Source organism: Leuresthes tenuis, unplaced genomic scaffold (assembly GCF_036924035.1).
Source record: "Leuresthes tenuis unplaced genomic scaffold, fLeuTen1.0.hap1 SCAF_14, whole genome shotgun sequence".
Classification (NCBI taxonomy): Eukaryota; Metazoa; Chordata; class Actinopteri; order Atheriniformes; family Atherinopsidae; genus Leuresthes; species Leuresthes tenuis.
Window position 1 is genome coordinate 33,566,385 of NW_027325368.1, and position 26,718 is coordinate 33,593,102.

The following is a 26,718-nucleotide window of genomic DNA, read 5'->3' on the forward strand; positions in this document are numbered from 1 at the left end:
TCCGCCTTTCACTATTTTAGCAGTGCGTTAGGGTAAAACGTACCGGTGTGTACTCCATCAGGACAATGGTTCCGCCTCTTCCCTATCCGAACGCCAGTTGCATCTTGTGTGGCCGTTCTGGGCCATGGATTCAACCTTTAGCAATCGCAAAATCCGTTTGACACCAAGGTAATAACATCTGTAATTTGATTAAAAACAGAGTGGCCTGATAGGTAAGTTCTGTATTTGATTTATAGCTTATACCTTGATCTCCCTAACCTGAGTTTTTTTTTTTGTTTGTTTTTTTAAGAAAGCCAGCTACCGCTACCGCTACTTAGCGGCTATATAGCTTTGGAAGCTAGCTATTTAGCTATAGAGCGAAAATGACAGAGGAGGGCTGTCCTGTCAAAATATAGTGAAGCAAGATTATATAAAGGTAAATTGTATAATAACTACCAGTTTCTTACAGTATGGGCTTTCGCAAGTCATTGTCAACTGTAAGTAACAGTGGTTCCTTTGAAAGCGATTATCTAAATGAATATGCCGGTGTCACTGAAGAGTTGCAACCGGAGAACAAAGATCCATTGTAGGTTAGCTAACGTGTGACTGTTAACATCAGTGGCATATTACATTTTAACCCGACTTTTCCTCAACCCTCAACATTAGCTTACTGGAATCTATTAAGAATGCAATGGAACCAAATAACCTCTGATCATATATAGCTAGGCACGTTAAGTGAAATGTCCATGATTAGGAGCGGATCTATAGCTAAATACAACCAGCAGTAACGTTGAAGATGCACTTCCTCTTGCAAAGACAGATGAAAAGTTAATCTACATGGCTAATCTCTATTCGGGAATATGACGTTAATTTCTGCTAATATTTACCCCAGGTACGGTGCAGATATTTAATCGACTCTTTAGACTACTGGTGACATAAGCTCATGATTGTGTTGGCTGGTGTATCTGTTGCGAGCCCAGTGTTTCTGAAGCATATCTTTACGGTGCTTCACCGCAGATTCAGTCCAGTCAACAATAATTACCTAAACCGTGACGTAAGAATGGCTCCTAGAATGGCTCCAACTGTTTGCGTCACACTAATTCCTGGTCACATAATATTAGACTGGAAAGAATATGGGGTACTCCCCAAAGCCTCGTTGTACATTTGTCTGCAGGTTTAACCAGAATTATGGTCTCTTGTCACTTAAGTCAGTACCTTCGAAATGTGTGTAGGTCACCATAAAATATCTTCTCTCTCTCTGAAGCACAATTTGATTTCTTGTATTCTAGTCCAAGGACTGACATGAAAAAGTGGAAATGTGTTGTATGCAACTAACTTTTTAAATTAAATTGATCTGGTCTCTTTGCTGTGCTTTGTCTGTAGGTTACATAATTGGAGTCAGGTGTGCTGACCGGTGAATGCATAGAGTCAAGAAGGTCAAACTTTGTGACAAAAAAGAGGGTATCTGGAAAAGGTAGAGTACTCGTGTTACATAACATTTAGCTGCTTTGATGCTCAATTGGTTTGGCAACTTGAATTTTAAAAAAATTGCACTACAGGAATGCTCTTGTGCAGCTGTGCCACTCATCAGTTCTTTGTAATGTGTACATCCAGTTGTGTGACAATGAGCATGATGGCTGTGGACGGCCTTTCGGACAGCACAGAGGTAGTGGAGATGGAAGATGTCCCATCTCAGTTCTTTGTGGGGAAACACTCTTGGGAGGGACTCCGTGATATTATCCACTGTAGCAGGAAGTACTCGGGTATGATTGCCAACAAGGCTCCCCATGACTTCCAGTTTGTGCAGAAAACTGATGAGAATGGACCCCACTCCCACCGGTTGTACTACCTCGGTAAGTTGACTGAACCCGGATGGCGATGTTCAAACTACAACGTATCAAGTTTTAATTAGCGTTTTCTATAATTTGGCTACCATGAAATTCCTGTGGTGTTTTTCTACTTTAGGTAGCAGAGCATGATTGCCTCTTGACAAGAAAATAATAACACTGTGTCAAAGATAATCTTTTCCACCCAGTCCATGCTTTATGTTTGCTGTTTTTGAGGCTTTTCTTGTATGTACTTAACAGGAATGCCTTATGGAAGCAGAGAGAACTCATTACTCTACTCAGAAATCCCCAAGAAGATTCGAAAAGAGGCCCTCTTAGTGTTGTCCTGGAAACAGATGCTGGACCACTTCCAGGTGAATTCCCCTCGAGGGTTGAGGGATCTTAGTTTTACATAGGATGTCATTTTCAGAGGAATCACTCCAATTGCATCCTTGCATATTTTCATAAGTGATCTCCAGACTTTGTTACTACACATGAACAAAGAAAATGTTAATGGAGAGACTCAATTAGGACAAGGTTCACAGGATGCAATGCACAATTTGGTGTTGTAGCTTACTGTATAAACAAAATAAACAGCATGACAGACCAACACACTGAAAAAAATCCTCTTTAGTGTCCACTGTAAATGTAGGTAGTTGCTGTTTGAGCTTGTTATGTAAGTTAGTTAGGTGAGCCCTGTTTCCGGTATCATGTGGGCATTGACTTTAATCCCTGGAATGAATTATTGCATGGTGTCAGAGACACTGTAAGTCATCTGTGTTTTTTTTACTATTTTTCTGGTTAGTATGTTCAAGTTTCACTATGTTGTCATTGTTGGTACGGTTGCCTTGGTTGTAATTTGTGGGGTTGATTAGAACTGCGCATTAAAAATGTGCAGTTTATGAATGCTTAGCAGAACACTGTCAGTTTCTCTATGAATGCTGAAACCTAAGTAAGTGTGAATCTCATGTTCCCTTTGTGAGTATTTTAGTTTTTGACATTTTCACTACTTACAGTTACTGTGAATTGTGGATTGACTTTTCAGTTCCTTTGACAGAATTCATATCCAGGTAGTCACATGCACAATTTATTTAAGTAAGGTATCCTAGATTAAGCAGAACCTAGTCACTAGATTTAGAACCAAGTAACCTAGATTTATTCTAACACATTAATTGGGGTTGCTTCAGTTGGTCATGTCAAGGTGAAGCACTGTTACACACGTGGACAAAATTGTTGGTACCCCTCAGTTAAAGAAGGAAAAACCCACAATTCTCACTGAAAGCACTTGAAACCTACAGAAGTAACAATAAATAGAAATTCATTGAAAATGAAATAATCAAAATCAGCCATTACTTTTGACATAATTATTAAAAAAAAAAACTAATGAAATAGGGCTGGACAAAAATGATGGTACCTCTATAAAAGATTGAAAACTATTTGACCAGAGTGACATGATTAACTCAGGTGTGTCCTTTAATTGACATCACAGGTGTTTCCAAACTCATAATCAGTCAGTCTGCCTATTTAAAGGGAGACAAGTAGTCACTCTGCTGTTTGGTGAAAAGGTGTGTACCACACTGAACATGGACAACAGAAAGCGGAGGAGAGAATTGTCCCAGGACATCCGAAAAAAAATTATAGACAAACATCTTAAAGGTGCAGGCTATAAGACCATCTCTAAACAGCTTGAAGTTCCTGTGACAACAGTGGCTCATATTATTCAGAAGTTCAAGACCCACGGGACAGTAGCCAACCTCCCTGGACGTGGCCGCAAGAGTATCCGAAGAGCCCAGGACAACCTCCAAAGAAATGAAAGGTGAACTCCAAGGCCAAGGAACATCAGTGTCAGATCACACCATTCGTCGTTGTTTGAGCCAAAGTGGACTTCATGGGAGACGACCAAGGAGGACACCACTGCTGAAAAAAAATCATAAAAAAGCGAGACTGGAATTTGCAAAAATGCATGTTGACAAGCCACAAAGCTTCTGGGAGAATGTCCTTTGGACAGATGAGACCAAACTGGAGCTTTTTGGTAAGGCACATCGACTCTTATGTTCATAGACTGAAAAACCAAGCATACGAAGAAAAGAACACTGTCCGTACGGTGAAACATGGAGGAGGCTCAGCAATGTTTTGGGGCTGCTTTGCTGCATCTGGCACAGGGTGTCTTGAATGTGTGCAAGGTAAAATGAAATCTGACGACTATCAAGGCATTCTGGAGAGAAATGTGCTGCCTAGTGTCAGAAAGCTTGGTCTCAGTCGCAGGTCATGGGTCTTCCAATAGGACAACGATCCAAAACACACAGCCAAAAACACCCAAGAATGGCTGAGAGAAAAGCGTTGGACTATTCTAAAGTGGCCTTCCATGAGCCCAGATCTGAATCCCATTGAACATCTGTGGAAGGAGCTGAAACATGCCATTTGGAGAAGACACCCATCAAACCTGAGACAACTGGAGCAGTTTGCTCATGAGGAGTGGGCCAAAATACCTGCTGACAGCTGCAGAACGCTCACTGACAAATACAGAAACCGTTTAATTGCAGTGATTACCTCAAAAGGTTGTGCAACAAAATATTAAGTTATGGGTACCATCATTTTTGTCCAGCCCTATTTCATTAGTTGTTTTTTTTAATAATTATGTTAATCAACAATTCAAAAGTAATGGCTGATTTTGATTATTTAATTTTCAATGAATTTTTATTTATTGTTACTTTTGTAGGTTTCAAGTGATTTCAGTAAGAATTGTGGGTTTTTCCTTCTTTAACTGAGGGGTACCAACAATTTTGTCCACGTGTGTATGTGCCAGAAAAAATAAGGTCACCTGACTACATCAATATACTGCAATACCAGAGTCATCAATGTAATTTTTCTTTACCTGATGGCACAGGCACATTCCAAGATGAGAGTCCCAGAATTTATTAGCCTCATATTAGGCACATTCCCACTGTAGGAACCTTTTGCAGTTCCTATAACCTTTTCAGGAGCGGAGCCGTTTTTTGGTGCATTCGGACATACAGGAACTAGGGACCACGGCCCTCAGCTCCTGTAACCATTTTAGCTCCTTCTCCGAGGCAGGATCTTTTCTGGGTTCCACAGGAACATGACGTAGGTGTTTGGTGGTCTGTAGCTCCGCCCCTTGTCTGAAACGTTTACTCATACGACACGGACCCAACCGGCGCCTGTTTAATAAGTTAAACTTCGTCTCCTTTGTCTGCGGCGCTCTGCTCTCCTTCTTTCCTCCATGAAACGAAGAAGTATCGCCCGCTGCATGATTCTCCGTCTCCTGACTCTCGCTGTGCGCTCTTCCAGCCTCCATCTTAGACGCCTGATGTGATCGTCCATGATTAATATCACCGTCATGCAGACCATGAACACGGTGGCCTCCTCGCTCTCCATGTTAGCTTCTTGGTGCTGTTGTTTTCTTCTCTCCTTACGTTTCCCGGGTTTTGTTTTGTTGTTGTGTGTGGAGCTAAAGTAACACGTCTGTCGCAGACGGTTGCGTCACATCAGTCCCTGTCAAGGTCTTTGATTCTTATGCAAAATGAAACAGTTCCCCTGGGAAGGGCAGTTCTTATAACTAAATTCAAGGTGGACAGTTCTTGTGACTGTGTTCTTAGAACGTCTCTGTCCGAATGCGGCTACTGTGTAAGAGGGGTTCAGGGAGCATGAGACGTAATTTTCATACATGTGTTGACCAGCACAGATCCCAGACCTTTTCTCCTTTGAAAAGCTTTGATGTACTGGAGAAGACTTTGCACAGTCTTCCAACTCTGCTGTCATCAATACAAGATCTTGGTGAAAAATGTAGATAAATATTTTGGGACATTGTATAAGTTTGTCTAAATTATGCCATGGTGAATTTGTGCTTTAATCAAAGCTAAAGGTGGTTCAACAAAATATAAGTGTGAAACTTCTTTTGTCTTTGCATTTGTACTCTAAAACATATTCACAGATCAAACTTTTCAACATCCCTTTGATCAGTGATAATGTAGGTTTAATATGTTTCTCTAAGGCTACACCACACCAGGGGGCGTACTCTCGAGAGGAGGAACTGCTGAGAGAGCGTAAACGTTTGGGTGCATTTGGTATCACATCCTATGACTACCATTCTAAGACTGGCCTGTTCCTCTTTCAAGCCAGTAACAGTCTCTTTTACTGTCAAGACGGGGGTAACAATGGCTTCATTGTGAGTACACTACTGTTTTTTTCATGATTTTGGAAGTATTAGATTCTCAGGGCAAATTAGATTGGAGCAAGGTAAAGGTCTCCAAGATAAAAATAAATAGAATAGAATAAACAATAACATAAAAAAAGGTGTTTGGCATTTTTACATTGAATATTCTTGTTTGTGTCTTAAAATGATTTACTTCACTTAAATTCTTCATTTTGCCTTTGACTAAGATTGTGTTTTGTTGGTTTTAGCAGTCTTCTCCTGTAAAGCCTGTGGAGATCAAGACCCAGTGCTCAGGCACTCGTATGGACCCAAAGATTTGCCCTGGACATCCTGATTTTATAGCCTTCATCAACAACAATGACCTGTGGATAGCCAACATTAAGACAGGCGAGGAGAGGAGACTCACATACTGCCATAAAGGTTTGAAGGCTCTTTGTTTGACTTGGAAAAAAAAAATTGATTGGTTTGATAGAGAGTAATTTCAGGATTCCCTGTTTTTTGTTTTTTATGTAGTCCTCTTATTCCACCTCACAGCATAAAAACAAAATGCCGAGGTGCCGCGTTCTGTTGCATCTTTGAAAATGTTATTACTAAGTATAACCAAAGTTTTTGTTAAAGACTTAGAACTGCAGTGGTACATGGATCCCTCTAAGCTTGTATTAAATACATTTCTTCCAGGTTTAGACAATGTTAAGGAAGACCCCAAGTCTGCAGGTGTCGCAACATTCGTCATCCAGGAAGAGTTTGATCGTTTCACTGGTTACTGGTGGAATCCCTCTGCAGTAGAAGGTCAAAAGTTGTTCCCAAGAAAAAGCCATTGCTAAAAGTTATCTTGGTGTGCTGCTCTCAGTATTTTCAAACAAATAATTTTTCGCTCTTCAGACCTTGATGGAGGTAAAACGGTGTACCTTCTGTATGAAGAAGTGGATGAGACAGAAGTAGAAATTATTCATGTTCCATCTCCGGCACTGGAGGAGCGGAAAGCAGACGCATACAGATATCCACGCACAGGTCAGTGCAGCCTTGTGAAATGCCATTTTTGAGTAGTGACTCCTTTCTTTAACCATAATCCTATTTTTAAATTTTATTTTTTATTGTGCAGGTAGCAAAAACCCTCAGGCTACCCTTAAACTAGCAGAGATTAAGACAGACCATCAAGGAAGAGTAAGTCTTATCCTTATCCAGTCTAACTGATAATTCTTAAACCCAATAATTTGATTTAGCTAACTTGTTTTGTTTGTGTACTTGTAGATTGTGAGCACACAAGATAAAGAATTGGCGGTCCCCTTTACCTCCTTCTTTCCTGGAACAGAATATATTGCCAGAGTAGGATGGACAAGTGACGGAAAATAGTGAGTGATGCTACAAAAAGAAATTTGGTTATGTTGATAAGATGAAACTTTCATTCTGAAAATAAACCAGGAAAGCAAAGCTTGTCTGAAGGACTAACTTTGGATGGATACGTTTTTTTATTATTTTTTTTTAGCTTGGGATTTTTCTCTTTTCAGTTTCTTCTATAATCAGCTAATCTAGCAGCATAAAGCGATTCTTTTTCTTTTTTTTAGTCTTGTCTGCCTTGTGTTCTCCCAGTGGCTGGGCAGTGCTGTTGGATCGCAGTCAGAGGAACCTACAGCTCGTTCTGCTGCCTCCAGCCCTCTTCATTCCTGTCACAGAAGATCCAGCTCTGAGGCAGGAGAGTCTGGAAGCTGTTCCCAGTAATACACAGCCATACATAATCTATGAGGAGACCACTGATGTCTGGATAAATGTAAAATCTTTTACATGTCATGCTTTTTTTGTTACCTTAAAAACTAAATTTAATTGGGTTAATTTCCGTCTGTTACTACTCCATAATTGTGTGTTTTTCTCTTTATGCAGGTTCATGATATATTTTATCCCTTTATTCAAACAACAAACGAAGATGAGTTCACTTTCATTTGGGTAAATGAGTCTAAAACAGGTTTCAGCCACCTGTATAAAATCACATCCCTGTTACAACCAGGCTGCAATGATTGGACAGAGGACTACCATCACATGGAGGGTAAGAGAAAGGCGATCACTTTGCATTTATTTGAAATCAGATAGATAAAACTAAAAGGTTTTAAAATGTGTGTTTTTCAATCTAATGTAATTTTATCTGTCAACTGTTAAGGTTTACATCAGTATTTTAAGGAGTATCTTGATTCTGCCATCTATTTTTGTCTGTCATGTATATATATTTTTTGTAGGAAACTTCAAATGTGCAATCAAAGAGGAAGTTACATTAACCAGTGGAGAATGGGAAGTGTTGGCAAGACATGGCTCTAAGGTAAAATGGAGACGGTCTCTGCTTAAGAACACACACCTATAAAAGATAATACAGATGGTTGGAGTGCAGTGAGGAGGCATTTTGATACAATCGAAGTGTTGACTTTAGCACTGTAGTTTTTAAACGAATCAATGATTATGAGTTTGAAGTCTTAATTCTCAGATGTGACTCAGTGAAGGACAGGGGCACGGGCCTATTCTCTAGGGCTAGAACTGGGCAGAATAGTTCTCAGAGCAAAGAGAGTGTAGCTGGGGAAAATGAAAGTGTTAGATGAGAGGGAAATAAACCTCAGGTTTGTCCTTGTGGGTGGCAGAAAGTAACGTCAGTTAGAGGCCTTAAAATGCACCAGGGAAGAAAGAGATGTGTGGTAAAGGAAGGGCAGTGTGGCCACATCGATCCCTACTTTTTAAGTCAGTCGAGTTAGTCGGATGAAGTCCAGCGGCAGGTAGAAAACCACAGTCTGAAGGATATCAATAACACAACCACAGAGGTGGAGGTTCTAAGAAGGGATGCAGCTGATACTGAGGTGAATAGGCCAGTTAGAGAGAGAAATATGGAGCAGCAAGCTAAAGTTAAATGGCCAAGAGCAAATAGCAACAAAGAATGGGAGACAGTCAATAAAGATTTGTCTGTAATATTAAGTAGGCTTGGAGGAAATGCAAGGGATAGGCTAAAGAAGATATGAGATATAATTTACTCCTATGGTGTACAAAGATTTGGGGTGCAAGATAGAGGGTTGGGAGTAGAGGGAGTACATTTAGTCAAGTCTAGATGGCAAAGAGAGATGGGGAAATTGGTTAAGGAAAGAAGAAATTTAAGAAAGCAGTGGAAAAGAGCTATAGAGGAAGAGATGGAGGGAATTATTGTTTTGCAAAAAGAATTGAGAAGGAGGCTAGCAATATTCAGAAGGGCTGAATATCTTAGGAAAAAAGAAAGAAGCAAGAATATGTAAGGACTGCGTTTTACAGGGACCTGTTCAAGTTTGTTAAAGGGTTGTTTAACCAGGAAAAGGGAGGGCAGCTTAAAGCAACAAAGTCAGAGGCGGAAGAGTTTTTAAGAAATACATATTCAGATCTTGAGCAGTGTAGAGTAGCAGGCCTTCCACCTGATATGCCTCCATTAGGAGAGATAGCTCATAAGATGGCTGTTAGACCATCTAGCTGGAAAGAGGTTGAGGAGGTAGTCAGGCGTGCAAAGGCTTCGCCGGCCCCAGGGCCAAATGGAGTCCCCTACCGGGTTTATAAAAGTGTTCCTGTTATCCTAAAGTTCTTGTGGAGGCAATTAAGAATAGTTTGGGAGAAATTTTTCCTAGAGCAAGGCGTAGGGCAGGAGGCGTTCTTATTCCAAAGCAAAGAAAGGAATAGCTTAATAGATACTACTGTGCAGAAGGCAGGAATACCAGGTTTCACAGGGTGTTTAGAGCACACTAGCATGATTTGACATCAAATTGACAGCCAAGATTGAGAAAAAAGACTTTTTTGGAAAGCGTTTGATTATTTTAGTGCCTGTAGTAGTTGTTAACTTAGTAAGAGCATATTTCCAGGATGTTAGACTGTGCCTAAGTACAGCAGGTTTCACAACAGGTTGGCAGAGGGTAGAAATAGGCATTATGGTAGGATGTATGATTTCTCATTTAGCATTTACAATGGTGATGAAGATCATTTTTAGAGCTTCCAAGTGGGTTGTAGGTGGAGAGAGTCAGGATGGCATGCGCCTTACATGGATGATATGACGTTGTTGACTTCAACAGTGACATGTATGAAGAGAATACTTGAGAGACTTACTAAGTCTAGAAGTATCTCAATAAGTAGAGGGGAATTAAATGATAGAAAGTTTGTAATAGATGAAGAAAGAATTCCAATAATTAGGGAAAAGGCATTAAAGAGTTTAAGTAGGTGGTACCAGGCAGACATGAATGATGGAGAGTAGGCAGTGCAGTTTTGGAAAGATGTTGCTGAGGGACTGGATAGAATAGTGGTATGATTGCCAACTCCCCTGCATGAAAGGTACTAGCTCCAGTAGGGGTCCTTAGACAAGACCCCCTATCTGCCTACCTGTAAGTCGCTTTGGATAAAAGCTTCTGCTAAATGCATAAACATAAAGATAAATCAGGGCTTCCAGGAAAGTTGAAGCTGTGGTGTCTGCAGTTTGGATTGTTTCCTCGGTTGATGTTGCCACTGTCTGTGTATGAGATTCCATTATCTGTTGCAGAAAAAATGGAAATATTAGTTAGCTTTTACATTAGGAAGTGGCTGGTGTTCCTAGATGTTTAAGTACTGTCGCGCTGTATGGGAAAGGCATACTTCAGGTCCCAGTATCTAGTCTGGTAGAGGAGTTTAAATGTACTAAAGTTAGGATAGAGCTCCTGTTAGCTGGGAATAAAGATGTGGAGGTTAGTAAGGTGGTTCCAAACCCAACCAAGGGGAGCAAATGGAATCCAAGAAAGAGCAGATCAGGAGGCAGAAGCAACTCTTAGACATACAGAGATTGTGGGTAATGTTCAAATAGGCTGGGGAGGCTTGGGTCTTGACCCAGGCAAACCGGTGAAGAGTAGAAAAGGTCCCAAGGAGAGGAGAAAGCTAGTTGTTGAGCAGGTTCATAGACAAGAGGAAATGTTAAGGGGTACAAAGGCAGTGGCTTAGGCTAAGCAGAGACAGTGGTTGAATTGGGAAGGTGTAGAGAAGAAAAAGCTTAGTTGGAAAGAGCTGATTAGAAAGATTAGATTTTTGTGATTGGTCCGCTCAGAACGTAATTTCCGGCAGTTGCCTTTTCCGGTCTTAATGACTGTATACGGCGAAGAAGCTCGTTGACATTCGAAATTATCGAGAGTGCATTTGTTCATCCAGGTTGTAAATTCACCCGTTCCCAGCCTCGGCCGGTTGTGCAGACCACCCCCGCAAATGTCTTCTCTGTTGCCTGCGCTTCAACATTTACAATTTAAGCATTTGTTCTTCAGTCTTGATGAGCTCCAACTGCAGATACAGCTGCTCCACCTCGGTTTCCATTGTTTACTGTTAACTGTGTCCGGAAGAAAAAGCAAGGATTCAGCTATAACCCCTGAAACCACACAAACAAACAGCCACACCTCCCTACCGGCATGGTGAATTGCAGAGCAACGTGTTCCCTTGACGCAGAACTTCAATGCTCAATGACGACATCGCGTCGACATCGTCAACATTCTGGAAGAGTATAAATTTAAGGAGGCAAGACAGCTTAGAGGGTGCTTGTAATTGGAAGATGCAGGTAGATTTATGATATAAACTTGTTGTTCTCCAGGAAATAGCCTCTACAAGTCTAAGGCCTGATGTAGTCTTGTGGTCTAGGAGTAGAATGAGAATCTATTTCATAGAGCTGACTGTTGCTTGGGAGGAATTAATAGTAGAAGCATATGAAAGGAAAAAGCTTAGGTATGTGGAGTTGGGGGCAGAAGCAGAGCAGCGAGGATGGAAAGTTAGGATCTGTCCAGTGGAAGTAGGATATAGAGGACTTGATGCAAAGTCTGTTGTCTCATTGTTGTGGGAGTTGGATATAAGTGACAGAGTGTGAGGAAAATAGTGAAGGAAGTGTCAGATGAGGCAGTAAAGTCAGTCAGTGGATTTGGATTAGAAGAAGCAATATTAACTGCGGGCCCAGCAGGGGGAGCACTTGGGGTAAACAGACTCTTGGAAGAAGGAAGGAAGAAATCCAAGATGTGTTTAAATGGAGGGTGTGGCCCATGTGAGCCTCATAAAACCAGGCGACCATTTTAGGTCTCTTGGCCTGTATGGCCTTATTTTTGCTGGCATTTTTAGTGATTTGTAGGAGTGTTTAGGTGAGTTTGTCTGCTGAATCTGCTAGTGTGTCTTGTACTGCCTTTACCTCTGGCACCATCTATACTGTCATCACTCCCTACCCGAACTAGGCTTTGTATCCCCTCCCTGCTTTGACTGGTGTGCAGTTGGTGAGAGGCTGGGGTAGCTTGTGGTTGTGGAAAAAAGATGGTTGCTGTGGTGTGAGGAGCAGTGATGGCTGGGATAAGGGGAGGGACTCTCGAACGCCAGTGATCACTGTCTAGCCTCCTGGAGGTGTTGTGGGCCCAACTAGATGAAACACTGATGAAAGGAGGTTCCCATCTGATGATCCCAATGACATGCTGGCCAGCGCTGCTCAATGGTCTTTATAGGGATTATAGCGAATTATTCACTGAGTCTGGTATATTTTTTCTTCAGCACAAGTTTCTTGTGTTTACATTGAATCTTCAGTCTTAGAATTGGGAAGTAAGACTTGTGCTGTAATGCTGGCCGTCCACAACAAATTGACATCAGCAGATGTTTGGTATTTTTCTGGGAGATGTTCTCTTTTGCTTGTAATACCGCCAACCTTATGGTTTTTCTTTGAGGGCATTTTAGTCTTCACTCTAGAACACTCTTTTTCTGTATTCGTACAGAAAATTGGTGGATTATCTACAATAAGGTCTTTAGAGATCCAACATAGCTCAACCAGTGTTTGTATGAACACGCTTAAATTGCATTTCAAGCTGAGAGATGCAAAAGTTTAGTTGTTTTTACCAATGTAAACTAAATGGAAACCAGTGTATCTATACCAGTCATTAAAATGGCATTGCTACATATTTTCAGCATTAACTACTTCGAAGAGTATCTGTTTTTTTTTCCATTTCTAGACTCGAGGACGCATGTACACTGTGTGCACAATTATTAGGCAAGTCAATTGCTTGAGGATTATTGTATTAATGAATAAATTCCAAAATGTTATTAAACCTCAAATATGAATATTCAAGGAAGTAAAAGTGAGGTTTTGGCTTTCTTAGGAGAATATCTATATATGCACAATTATTGGGCAACTATTAGTGTGCAGAATTATTACACAACTAGATTAAAAACACACATTTTCCCGTCTCACTTTCTTATTTTCATCTGTTTAAGTGAGAATTATAAACAAACAACTCAAAATGTTCAAATAAACATTTGACATTTTAAAAACAACAAAAAAACCCAAACAATAAAGCCACCCTTCGTTTTAATAACGGTGATAAGCCTTCCATTCATGGAGTCGGTCAGTTTCTTGATCTGTTGACGATCAACTTTTTGTGCAGCAGCAGCCAGATACTGTTCAGAGAGGTGTACGGTTTTCCCTCACTGTAAATCTCCTGTTTAAGAACTGCCCACTAGTTCTCAATTGGGTTCAGGTCAGGTGAGGAAGGGGGCCATGTCATACTTTTTTCACATTTAAGGCCTTTACTCAATAGCCATCCTGTGGATTACTTGGATGCATGTGATGACGCATTGTCCTGCATAAAAATAATTATTTTTTAAATATGCAGACTGCTTCATTTATCACTACTTGAAGAATGTCTCTTCTAAAAACTGGCGGTAGGTTTGGGATTTGATCTTGAGTCCATCTTCAACCCAAAAAGGTCCAACCAGCTCATCTTTAGTAGTACCAGCCCATACCGGTACCCCACCTACACCTTGCCTGACTCGAAGTAGAGCTCTGTGTCCGTTACTGATCCAGCCACAGGCCCATCGATCTGGTCTGTCAAGAGTCCCTCTCATTTCATCAGTCCATAAAACCTTTGAAAAATGCGTCTTCAGATATTTCTTGATCCAGTCTTGACGCTTCATGTCTTGTTCAGTGGCGGTTTCAGCCGTCCTTACCTTGGCCATGTCTCTGAGCACTGAACATCTTGTACTTCTTGGGTACTCCAGGTAGGTTGCAGTTACGGAATATGACAGCACTGGAAGGTAATAGGTTCTTGATAGCTTCACGCTTGATTCTTTCAAATCCTTGGCAGTTCATTTGCATCTTCTTTTTTTTTTTTCGCAATAAGTTTCTTGCGAACCTATCGATTATTTGCAACAAAACGTTTGATGGTTCTGTGATCACGCCCCAATATCTTAGCAGTGGCAGGAATTCTGCATCCCTCTGAGAGACTTTTTGTTATTTTTGATTTTTCAGACTCAGTTAAATCTTTGTTTGGCCCATTTTGCCTTAGGAAATTAAGCTGCCTAATAATTATGCACACCTTGATATAGGGTGTTGACCTCCTTAGGCCACACCCTCCCTCATTACATAGATACACATCACCTGCTATGGTTGAATCCATTAAGCATTCAAGTTTATACAGGTTGAAGTTGTAAAATATGCATAAAATTATGATCTGGTCATACTCCCTTGCATAATAATTGTGCACACAGCGTAGTTTATTCCTTTTTGTGGTTCCTGATGCTATGAGTCTCTTCCTAGCTTGTCTTTTTATTGTCCTCTAATTTCTCTCTCCTCTTTCCCTTACTAGATCTGGGTGAATGATTCAACAAAGTTGGTGTATTTCCAGGGCACAAGGGACACTCCCCTGGAGCAACACCTGTATGTGGTCAGCTATAAGTCACCAGGAGATGTGGTCAGACTAACAAAGCCAGGATTCTCTCATAGCTGCTCTATTAGTCAGGTATATGCATTTATTTGTGTACCTCCTTACCTTTGTGCACATGTTATCAGTCCAGCATCTCATCTGCTCCATATTCTTATCTCAAATTACACTTAGGGCTGCAGGGTGTTCCAGCAGGGTGGCCAGGGGTTTATCACTTACTTGAAAATAGAAATGAATTAAATTGGATGTTTCTGTCAGGGAAAACAACAACTGTTTACAGATTCTGGTTTAGTGTCAATACTGCAAATCGAAGAAGGAAAATAGTTTTGAATAAACAGAAGCCTCTTAATCTGGCTAAGAATGTGAATGCAGACTGGCTATATGACCAGTGTCAAGTAGGGGTAGAAACCCCTAACCAACCCAATTTTAATGTTTAACTTGTAATTACGTTAGTACACGGACCCCTGGATAGATTAAAATGTAATAAGTTGATGGCTGCAGTTGTATTGTGGTTGACCAAAGTCAATCCTACAAAGAATCAAAGGAAGACTTTGTGTCAACGTCAGACTTAAGGTGGTGGTTCTGTGCTGGTACTATGCCCTGTATCTGCTGTCTCACCCCTGCATACCCTGACCATGATCCAGCGGTAAAAGTGGGGTATTTGCTTGCAAGGTAAACACTGACATGTCTCACAACAAATGCATGAAAAGGTTTGCAATGCACCATTAAATGTTATGTATGGAAATCTGGAATTTTATAAGAAACAGGAACATTGGACAAGAGCCTGTAGAGCATTAAAGTACAGTGGATCTGAACACTCACTGTGAGACGTCATGCTGAATCCCTGGATGCTAATTTTTTCCCCTTTAGTTTTTACTTGTTTATTATCTTCATAATCCTTATTATTGTAATTTATCTTTTTTTCCTCTCACTCTCCAGAACTTTGACTTTTTTGTCAGCCACTACAGTAACGTGAGCACGCCTCCTTGTGTTCACTTGTACAAACTCACCAACTCAGAAGATGACCCACTACACGTGGTTCCAGAGTTCTGGGCCAGCATGATGGAGTCACCAGGTAAGTAACAAAATCTAATTCAAACAACCACATTCACCAAAATACTCCTGATAAATATGTAAAGGTACAGAAAGGACTCAAATATGGTATTACCTGTGCAGTCAACAGTCAGCAGATTAAAGAACCTCGAAACAACAGATTGATTAATCTGTAAATTAATTCGTAAGGTATTGCAGTAGATCATAAAGTAATGCCAGTAGATCTTAATCAACGTTTTGTACATGATTTTAATCTTGTTGCTGTTCATAATGAATTACAAACTCATTGTTAGAACTGACACCTTAAATGAACAGCTTTAACTCAATTAATTTGCCAAGTTCTTATAAGGCAGTTTGAAGTGAGAATATTGGTACCCAGTGGACATCATCACATTTATGCTTCTGCTTTTAGCTTTGGCGCTATTCTCTAACTCATTTCATAAACTTCTGTGATAGTGCTTTCATAATGTCAGATCTCCACCACCAAATTATTGAGGAGAACAGTATCACAAAAAAATATTAAAGGGGATGTATCATAAACAAAAAACCATCATTTTTCTGTGCTTCCGAGCAGATATCTGGGTGTCTCAAGTTACTGTCCACACAAAAACTGTCTCTTTGTTTGGGGCCCCCTTGTTTTTTAAAAAAGATAAATAAATAAAATAGAATTTAGTGAGCAGGTCAGTTTTTTAGGATATTTCTATATAACACCTCCTCATTTTACATATCCCCCCAGCTTCAAGTTGAAATCATACTGCATTCATCATACCTCAAAAGTGTGACGTTTCACTTCTAATTGGTGTTTGTTGGTTTTTTTCCCAGTGGAGAGTGGGAAAATTATATTTCTCATTTGTCATTGAATGCACAATAATTAGCTTTCTAATATTGCTAAATTGAATGTGTTAAGTTTGGTGTAAAGTTTGTCATATAAGCATCAGTTCTTAATATTAGCCTTAATGATAGGAAAGTCTGGGGTTTATGGAGCTTAAATGTGATTTTTCTTTTTTTTTTTTCATTTCTTTCAAATGAAGTATAAACGTTGCATTCTGTTTTGTGTTTTAACAATGCATGCAACAAGTATTAAACTAAAAGAGGGAACAGGGCCAACTGATCTGTAGCTGAACTATAGTTGGAGGAAATGGAAGTATTTGAAAATGAAATTTGCTGTGATGTAAGCTGAGCTGTGTTTGCTGTGTATGCTAGTGTTAGCTCTCAGGCTATCTACTACAGGCTCAGTCGCACGGAAATAATTTGCCTGGAGTCTTATTGAGTATTGCTCAGAAGGGGCAGAGCGGAATAAGTGGGTCACTCCAAGCCATAAAATAGATTAATGGTGGACAAGGAGCTGTTTTACTGTATACAGTCCAAAACATGTAGGGCATTTCAGGAAGACCTCGAGAAATTGGTCATTTTGTGATAAAAGGGTACGTGTTCTTTATGATATCTATTAAAATTTATGCAGGAAGAAACCAATGTTCCAATAGATTTAACAATTACTCTAGATTAATAGTGTGAAGGCAGTAAAATAAACTGACCTTACCTGTGTGCCATCAATACAATGTTCAGACAATATTTACATTTCTAAACATCATGATTATTGTGAACACCCCTTTGCTTAATCAATTCAATGTTCCTGCTTATCCTAAGAGCTTGAATAAGCTTGAATAAGGTGAAATAAGTTTCACCTTTTGTCCAAAAGGCTTCTTCAGTTCTGAACTGAGAAGAAGTCCAGTTGCCCTTATTCAAGCTCAGGATTACCATGACCTGAATGACTGAGAATATACATCAACACAATGTTCCTGGTTATTGTGCACAACTGAGCTCATCGGTTAAACAACAACAACGGATTGAAAACAATTCATTACATGTTTCAAACGACACACAAAAGATATGTAAAGGTTGTCTACTCTTCTGCAGTTTTATTTTCAGAAAAAAATCGATAGTGTAGTCAAGGACAGTCTGTTTGATCTACAGTGATGTCCTCCATACTGTCCTCACAGCAGTCTATGATCTCGCTTCTCTTCTTTATATCAAAAAGTCAATGGAGCACCGCTTCAATGACTGGGATAGCAACAAACAAATGTTTCCTCCACCGTTTATGTGTCTGCTTGCTTCACCTGCTTACGTGCTGCTGTAGCGAGACCTTTGTAATCCAAAGAGGGCGAAGAGGAGAGGCTCCAGGGCTGGCGTCCAGGTCAAGACCAGAAGAGCAGCTCGGAACACTGCGATCTCCCGCTCGGACAGAACATGCTACAGGTGGCTGAAGCTGGTTCCCCTCCAGCGGGATGCCTGTGGAGACACTTCCCCCTACGCTGCCTCCTCGGGTCATCCGAGCAGCTGACCCAGAGCCACCTATGTCGCCTTGGCCGTTATCCACATCACTAGACCAACATCTGTCCTACCGCCGGCATAGCTGGAAGTCAAGTGTCCTTGTGTCAAGTGTGCCGTGCCTGAGGAAAATCCCACTACAACCAGTTTAGTGTCTTTCAACTTAAATTTTTCCAGGGAGAATTTAGACTTTTTGTTCCTTACAGAAACATGGCAGAGAGACGGCAAGTTTATTAGTTTAAATGAACTCTGCCCTACTGGCTGCTATGCTGTGGGGTTGCCCTGCCCCTATCGCCGTGGTGGAGGCCTCGCCTCCATGGACTGGGATAGGCACACGTGTAGAGTGATGAACTCCTCCTTTTGAATCACAAATTATCAAAGTTGATCTATTGCCCCCCTGGCCTGACTTTTTGTCTTCCTTAATTAAATTGGAAAAAGTCTTAATCCTTGGGGATTTTAACCTTCACATTGATGACAATTTATCTAGCACAGCAGTGGAATTTTTTATCAATTGCTGAAGCTTTCAGCTTTAAGCAGCATGTAACTGGCCCTGCTTACAAACAGAGCCACACTTTGGACCTTGTATTTTCACTTGGCCTGCACGTTACTAATGTCCGTATTGAGGATGTTCACATGAGTGACCGTTACGTGTGCTTTTTGAGCTCATCGTCCATATTGAGCCCCTTCCCCTGAACATGAGGCCACAAAGGTGTTATTACTGAGAATGCTGCTGAGAGCATTTTGAATCTCAGGAAGCTCATGTTGCAAAACTGAGCGCCTATGGAAATTTACCAACCTCGAGGTTCACAGACTATATCTGAGGAAGTTGATGTCTTCTCTTAGTGAGAAGATAAAAGTTGCCAGGTCTGATTATTTTTGCTAGTTGATAGCAACTGATAAGAAAAATCCTGGCTGCCCCTGTGACTTGCAAAGCTGAATGCAATGGTTTTTTACACTTTTTTTTATTGAAAAGATCAGGGATATAAAGGACAGAATTCCCCAATCTTCTTGCTGCAACTTAGTCCATGTTGAGCCTCCCTCCCACACCTGGTCTTCATTCAAACCTGTACCACTAGAGTGTATCTCAGCTTTGATGTCCAAAATGTTTCTGTTTCTGTATTTATCAGACACTTTTATCCAAAGCGACTTACAAATGAAGATATAACAGCTATATAAAAAGCTAACAATAAGCTACATAGAAGGAACCCAGGAGTCCGACTCTGTCAGAGGGGACAGAGTAGAGATAGGGTGCAGGCATAGAAGGAAGTGCAGAAAGATAAAGTGCAGAGATAGAGGGGGTAGGGAAGTACAAGGTAAGTGCTGGGATAGGAGATGCTCTCTGAAGAGCTGGGTTTTCAGGAGCTTCTTGAAGATAGACAGGGACGCCCCTGTTCTGGTAGCGCTCGGTAGGTCATTCCACCATCGTGGGACGACACATGAACAGAGTTTGGATTGTCTTAGGCGTGGTGTAGGAGCTGCTAGACGACAATCCTGGGACCAACGGAGGGACCCAGTTGGGACAGAAGCCTTTGCAAGAGCATTCAAGTAGATGGAGCCGTTCCATTAAGCACTTTGTAGGCTAAAATGAAACCATCCTCTAACACATCTGATGTCCTCCCTACCAAGCTTTTCCAGAATGTCTTTGAAATCGTTGGACCTTGGGTTACCAAAATGTTGAACCTGTCATCTGGCGTATTCCCCAACTCTTTTAAACATGCTATTGTAGAACTAAAACTAAAGAAAAACTTCCCTTGATCCATCAGACTTACAGAACTTTAGGCCTATATCCAAGCTTCCATTCCTCGCCAAGATATTAGAAAAGGTGGTTTCCAACCAACTTACATCATTCTTGGAGGCCCATAATATTTCTGACACTTTCCTGTCAGGCTTCCGGAAAGTGACCAGTAACATTTTGATGTCAGCTGACGCAGGGAGATGTACTGTGGTAGTCCTATTGGACCTCTCGTCGGCCTTTGATACAGTTGATCACCTCATCCTGATAAACAGACTGACGGATGTGGTTGGGATGACTGCTTTAGTATTAAAGTGGTTCTCCTCCCATTTGACCGGCAGGAGCTTTAGTGTCTCAACTTAACATCCGACCCTGCAGGTCTCCTATATGGGTTACGCCAAGGTTGTGTCCTGGGACCAACTCTATTTCTGCTGTACATGCTCCCCTTAGGGAGGATTATACAACAGTTTGCGGACGACATCCAATAATCTTGTTCTTTTAAGACATCTGAGACCCATACATTTATCTCCCTGACCAACTGTTTATCAAAAATAAAACTGGTTGAGTGATAACGGTCTACAGTTAAACTCAAACAAAACTGAGATCCTCATCATTGCCCCAGACAGTGGTATTCCTGGCATCAAACAGCACTTAAGTAGCCTCAGCCAGACATCCAAAACTAGCCTGAGAAATTTAGGAGTCATTTTTGACAAAGCCATTACTAAAGACTTGTTTTTTTCCAGCTGCGTAACATCACCAAACTAAGAGCTATCGTCTTGATACATGATTGATACATGCTTTTATTTAATCACGTCTAGACTTCTGTAACAGCCTGTTGACCTGTCTAAGCAATAAAGATTTGACTCGTTTACAGCTTGTACAAAACTCTGCTGCGAGGATCCTGACGCGCATTGACAGAAGAGCCCACATCACCCCCGTCTTAACATCTCTTCACTGGCTCCCTGTATTTTACTGCATAAACTGTAAAATTTTGGTTTTGACATTCAGAGCGTTGCATGGACAGGCTCCTCCCTACATCTGATCCAGCCTTACACTTCAGCTCGTAGCTTGAGATCCTCTGATCTACATCTATTGATGGTCCCTCGCACTCGCTTTCGGACCCGAGGAGACAGATCTTTCCAAGCTGTTGGACCAAGAATGGGGAATGAATTACCACTTATCTTGCGATCACTTGACTCTGTCGATGTTTTTAAAAAATGAGTTAAGACATTCTTTTTTTAAACAAGTATTCTAGCCCACAGGCTCCTAGGACTGAGATTGACTGCATGATGCTGTAATGCATTTTTAAATGTCTATTTTGTACTCACTGAGTCCCTTCCTATGAAGCACTTTGTGACTGCTGTCTGAAAAAGAGATGCTCAGACAGCAGTCACAGAGAGATGCTACATAGATGAATTTTACTTACTTTCTTACTTGCTACTTTTGAAAATCACTGCCTTGGAATTGTAGACACTACTGGTTATGTTAGATTAAACACTGTGTTTTGGAACTGCATGGATGGCACAGTTAAAAAAAAAAAAAGAAAATCGGGCTCAGAGAGTGAAAAAGCGGAAAGGTTTTCAAATTAAAAAGTGAAGGACAAATAAACTTGTATCTGTGATATTGGCAGTATTAGCTCCAGAATATCAGTAACTTTTCATAAAGCATTTTTATTCTTCTCTTTAACTTTAACGAACTTGAACAGGGCTGCATGGTAGTGTGGTGGTTAACACCGTCACCTCACATCAAGAGGGTTCCAGGTTCAACTCCCAGCTGAGGCCTTTCTGTGTGGAGTTTGCATGTTCTGCCCATGTATGCATGAGCTCTCTATGCTTTATTCAGCTTCCCCCTACGACCCAAAAATAAAGCATGTCAGGTTAATTGGTCTCTCTAAATGGACCCTGGGAGTGAGCGTGGGTGGTTTCTTTGTCTCTGCGTGGCCCTGTGATGGGCTGGCAACTTGTCCAGGATGTACCTCTCACCCAATGACAGCTGGGATAAGCTCCAGCCCCACCCCCGTGACCCTAAATTGGATTAAGCGTGTATAGAAAATGGATGGATTTAACTGTACTTGCTGTATAATTTACACCTCTGTGTGTGGTGTGACCATAGGATTTTCAGACTTGAGGTCTTGGTCCAGTTGTCCTAAATGTTACCAGCAGCCTCTGTCATTTTCAACATATGCTTAACCAGCGACCATATGTCTTCCAGGTTGCCCTGGAGATTACAACCCACCAGAGATTTTTGACTTTCCAGGGAAGTCAGGCTTCCAGCTGTATGGGATGGTATACAAGCCTCACAACCTGCAACCTGGCAGGAAACACCCAACTGTTCTCTTTGTGTATGGAGGCCCTCAGGTTTGTAGCTGCTTCGGTATTTATTGTGATTCATGTCACAGGAGCCGGTCTTCTCTTTGTCTCATTTAGATGTACTTTTGAGATGTAGCATTTTGAGAAACATTTTACATCAATATAATTTCAGGTGCAGCTGGTTAACAACTCCTTTAAGGGGATGAAGTACCTCCGTCTTAACACGCTTGCTTCTCTTGGCTATGCTGTGGTTGTCATTGATGGGAGGGGTTCCTGTCAGAGGGGCCTTGAATTCGAAGGAGCACTGAAAAACAAAATGGTAGAGTCCAATTCTAGAAAAATCAAGTGAAAAAATAAAAAGAGTTATAGATGATCTAAAAACTGATGTTGCATCACTCTGCGTCACCCCTCTTTAACTCTCCAGGGTCAGGTGGAGATTGAAGACCAGGTGGAGGGGCTGCAGTATGTGGCTGAGAAGTTCAGCTTTGTGGACCTGAGCCGCGTTGCCATCCATGGCTGGTCCTATGGTGGTTTCCTCTCGCTCATGGGGCTCATCCAGCGACCCAACATATTCAAGGTTAGCAGACCTTTTTCTTCCTACAGCTTTCCTTGTATCATTAAATCATACACTGTCAGCGAGTCAGAGTCAGTTGTTGGTATTGAATTGAATACATTTTTATTTATATAGCACCAACTCACAACACATGTCATCTCAAGGCACTATGAACAATCTGTGTAATGAAATATATTTTTTGAACTGAAACCAAAATCAGAAGTGCTCATTCTCCAAACTGAATTTGTCATGCAGTTGCCACTTATAAACACCCGGTGTCTGTGTTGTATGATGTATTGGCTATCAGACTGTATTTAGCATGTATCATTGTAGGGGCATCTATGAGACTTGAGAGATTTTCTTTAGTTTAGTCAAAATCTAGCTGAGTCATAAATCAAAATATACTTTGAACATCTTTCTGAATTATTCAGACTAATTCAGCATTTTCTAGTAAAGCATGCAGCAAATTTAAACAATTTGCTCCTGCTTTTGGCATGTTTTTGAGCTGCTCTCTGACCAAAAAGACACTTCCCAGCTCTGAGATGCTGTGTTCTTTTATGCTTTATTGCCAGTTGGCTATTGCAGGCGCCCCTGTGACTGTGTGGATGGCCTATGACACAGGCTACACAGAGCGTTACATGGATGTGCCTGAGAACAACCAGCAGGGCTATGAGGAAGGATCTGTGGCACTCCATGTGGACAAGCTGCCTAGCGAGTAAGTACACGCATGTATGTCTTTATGAACTGTTAAGCCTGTCTGTGAAGGATTTGTTTCCATACTGCATGTACTGAGTACATAGATATTGTGCAATCTTGGATCATGACTATGCACATGTCCTCTTGTCATGACCATTACAAAGAATCTGTGTAATGAAATCTAATCTTTGAGTTCACGTCATGCTTGGTCATGACTCGAGCATTTAAACTTTTTTGTATTTCATGTATTCTTAATTATACTTTTCTGCTCTTGAACTTGAGTGTTTGGCCAAGTTTTCTGCAGTTTTTTGCTGGCACATTTTCAAATTTACTCTGTTATTAAAAGAGAAACGACATGCAATGTCCTCAAATGCTCAGGTCAAAGTAAAGCATTTCAACTATTTTATACATTGTTTGGACGAGCTGGGCAGCATAATTTTTGTGTTATTTTTAAAAATTTATTTAGTTGTGACACTAATCGGTTTTTCCTTTAATGGATAGAATTTTCACCATGTTAACCATTGTTTTGCAGGCCCAACCGTTTGCTCATTCTGCATGGATTTCTAGATGAGAATGTGCACTTTTTCCACACCAATTTCCTGGTGTCACAGATAATCCGTGCTGGAAAGCCCTACCAGCTTCAGGTTAGTGTCCCAGACATGTTTGTTACATCTATTTCCAAAAAGAAACTGCTCAGTTCTGATGGCTATACTGGTTAATGTCTTCATTTTTTGTTTTCTACAGAGAAAATGTATTCATTATATTGGATTAACCTATCATAAAATGAATGGTACCTAATAGTAAAGGAGAAAATCATTGAAATTGATTGGTTACTCTGTTTAAATGTTTCAGGTCTATCCCAATGAGCGTCACAGTATTCGCTGCCCTGAGTCTGGAGAGCACTATGAGATAATGCTGCTGCACTTTTTACAACAGTACCTTTGAAATGAGACTATAGAGGAGATGTGAAATCTAGTTCCCCTCTGTCCTCCCTTGCCCTTCCAACCTTATGTCCATGTTTGTTCTTGACACTTCATTCAGACGTCCAAAAGCCACATGCTACACTTTCCAATGAATATGAAGCCGCTATACTTTCATGAACATGAATCCACCATACCACTATATTTTCCTTTTTCACTATCTTTGACTTGTTCTGTTACTCCTCCTGTCTCTGCTGTGGACTCCCCTGTATACCAGTTGGAGTATGCTTTATAAGCACAGAGATTTGGTGTCTCACCCCGAAAAAGCAGAACAAAGACGAGGACATGACTCACCCACATCTTCATCTCCATGATGTTTTTTGCCAAATGTTGTTTTCCCCCCTTCCACATGTTTTATTGACTTTAGTCCATGGTAGGAACAAGATTACAGTTCATTGATATGAAGTCTATACATACGTTTGCAGACATGTGTTTTGACACTACATGTACACATGTAATATACGGTTTACCTTTCACATGAACACATACAATTATACTTGCTCAGTATTGCAAAATCCACACTTATTGTGAGTCTGTACCATGCAGTTTGTGGAAAAAATGCAGAAAGGAAGAGAATCAAGGCTCTTCCTGTGCCCACTTATTTTAAGTGTGTGTTGTTTAGAATAAAAATATTTTTATGGATTTTTATTCTTTTTTTTAATGAGTGCTAATGGAAGGTGCTCATTGATATTATTGCGCCATTTTCTCCCCTCGCATTACATTGCTCGAGATGTCTGCTTGCCTTCTTAATATATAATTTATATTTGCCAAAGTACCTCTTGACTCTTGATCATGCTGGTATTTCCTTTTTTTACTGCAATATAGACAACAGGAGGGTGAGCACTGGAGTCTTACAACAGCTTTGTACCACCGAAATACAATTTGTACATGATAATGAATAAATGTATGAATCAGTCACATCCTTCTCCTAGACTGTTCTTATTTAACCTTTTACAGATTCTGTTTGGTATCTGCAAAATGTGCTCTGTTTTGTTAACAAAAACAAATGGACTTAGGTGGATTTCCCTCCGTATTTTCAAGCTCTCCAAAAAAGGGAAGTATAAGATGCTTGCTGATCCATTTGTCACTGTAGTCTTTATTTGCTGACTTAGAGAAGAAACATTTTTATATTAGAGACTAGAGCTTGAAATTAGCACATCTCTATGAGGAAAAATGAAAGAATCCAGCAATAATTTGAGGTTTTACTGCCTGCACCCTGGACTGATTATAGACGGGGAGCAGGGCAGGTGTTTTCTGGAGTCTGCTGGTTCTTGTCTTATGCACCTGAAACCATAGAAGGATCTGTGGATGGGCATTCTAGGCACTGTCCCAAGGTTAAAGATATAACATGGTTCATGATCCAGAGTTTCTGACTTGAATAAGTTACCATTTTGTATTAGTCATGCAGCCACCACAGAGAGGCGCAACCCCTGATGACAAATCACTTACAACAACCATATAGAGACTTATTGTGACTCTAGGAGGCTATAATTTCATTTAGTGCCACTACAAAAAGAGTCTGAGCACAGACCAAGAAAGAAATAGAAATGCAAAATCAATATAATAGACAAAATTGATAAAAATACTTTTAATGTCACAGCAGAACAAAGCCTGGTAACAGGACAGGAACAGTCGGAGACTTCACATGTCTCTAAGTGTGAGCTCTTATCTCTGTAAATCTGGTCGTCTTGCCTCTACATAAGAAGGTGTAAGGGCATTATGCAAGCCTGTGCCCAGAGGCACACCGTTTTACTTATCATCCATTCCTTAAATAGTCCACAGCTTTACCCCTTGTAAAACAAGCAGTTGTCCCTTTTAATACCCTAGTTTTTAGAAATAATATTTCTATGTAAAATGTTATGTTACATGTTTTCTTTATGCATTTCTAAATGCATATAAATTTGTAATTCAACAATTGTGTGATAAACTGCTGAAACACGTTAAAACTGCCCAGTTGTTCATAATGCATATATAATTGTTTATGTGAGATTTAAGGAAAAATAAGTGTTCATTTGTTATTTGAATACTTATAATAGGACGATATATCAAACTTAATTATCTTTTAACACATCCCTACCAGTCTTCTCAAGTAACTAATGACTAAATTTTAAAAAGTCAGTGAGCGCAGGCTATCAAATTAAATGCCAGACTAGTCTCCTGAATTGTGAAACATGGGTACTGATGTTAATGACGACTGTCCTATCACAAAGCAAGAGTTTCTGCAGCATATTCCTCTTTAGGTAGTACAGTAGCTATTTTATTTATAAATCAATGGCTGTGTGATGCTGTCTCTGGCTACCTGGGGTTAGTTGAGTGCGTACTCACCAGATCTGCTGTCACGTAGGTTGATCTTCTACCTGTAGTTAGTACTTGGAGGATCACTATGGATGAAGCACATTAGCCATAAGCTGGA

General features: G+C 40.6%; 1 protein-coding gene across 2 annotated transcripts; it reads left to right on the forward strand.

Moving 5' to 3' along the window:
- Positions 1–58: 58 nt before the first annotated feature.
- On the forward strand, positions 59–25,225 carry LOC140268414 (dipeptidyl peptidase 9-like). Of its 2 annotated transcripts, none has more exons than XM_072363255.1 (21): positions 59–212; positions 1,363–1,453; positions 1,594–1,832; positions 2,067–2,179; positions 5,818–5,991; positions 6,228–6,399; positions 6,658–6,768; positions 6,862–6,990; positions 7,082–7,143; positions 7,231–7,331; positions 7,570–7,747; positions 7,858–8,020; positions 8,208–8,287; positions 14,580–14,732; positions 15,594–15,729; positions 21,979–22,124; positions 22,249–22,395; positions 22,501–22,653; positions 23,202–23,344; positions 23,858–23,969; positions 24,178–25,225. In XM_072363255.1, exons 2-21 carry the CDS (start codon positions 1,398–1,400, stop codon positions 24,268–24,270), a joined length of 2,661 nt encoding a protein of 886 aa, XP_072219356.1. In that variant the 5' UTR covers positions 59–212; positions 1,363–1,397; the 3' UTR covers positions 24,271–25,225. The 2 variants fall into 2 exon arrangements, with proteins under 2 accessions (XP_072219356.1, XP_072219357.1); XM_072363256.1 differs by having other exon boundaries at positions 6,231–6,399.
- The last annotated feature ends 1,493 nt before the right edge of the window (positions 25,226–26,718 follow it).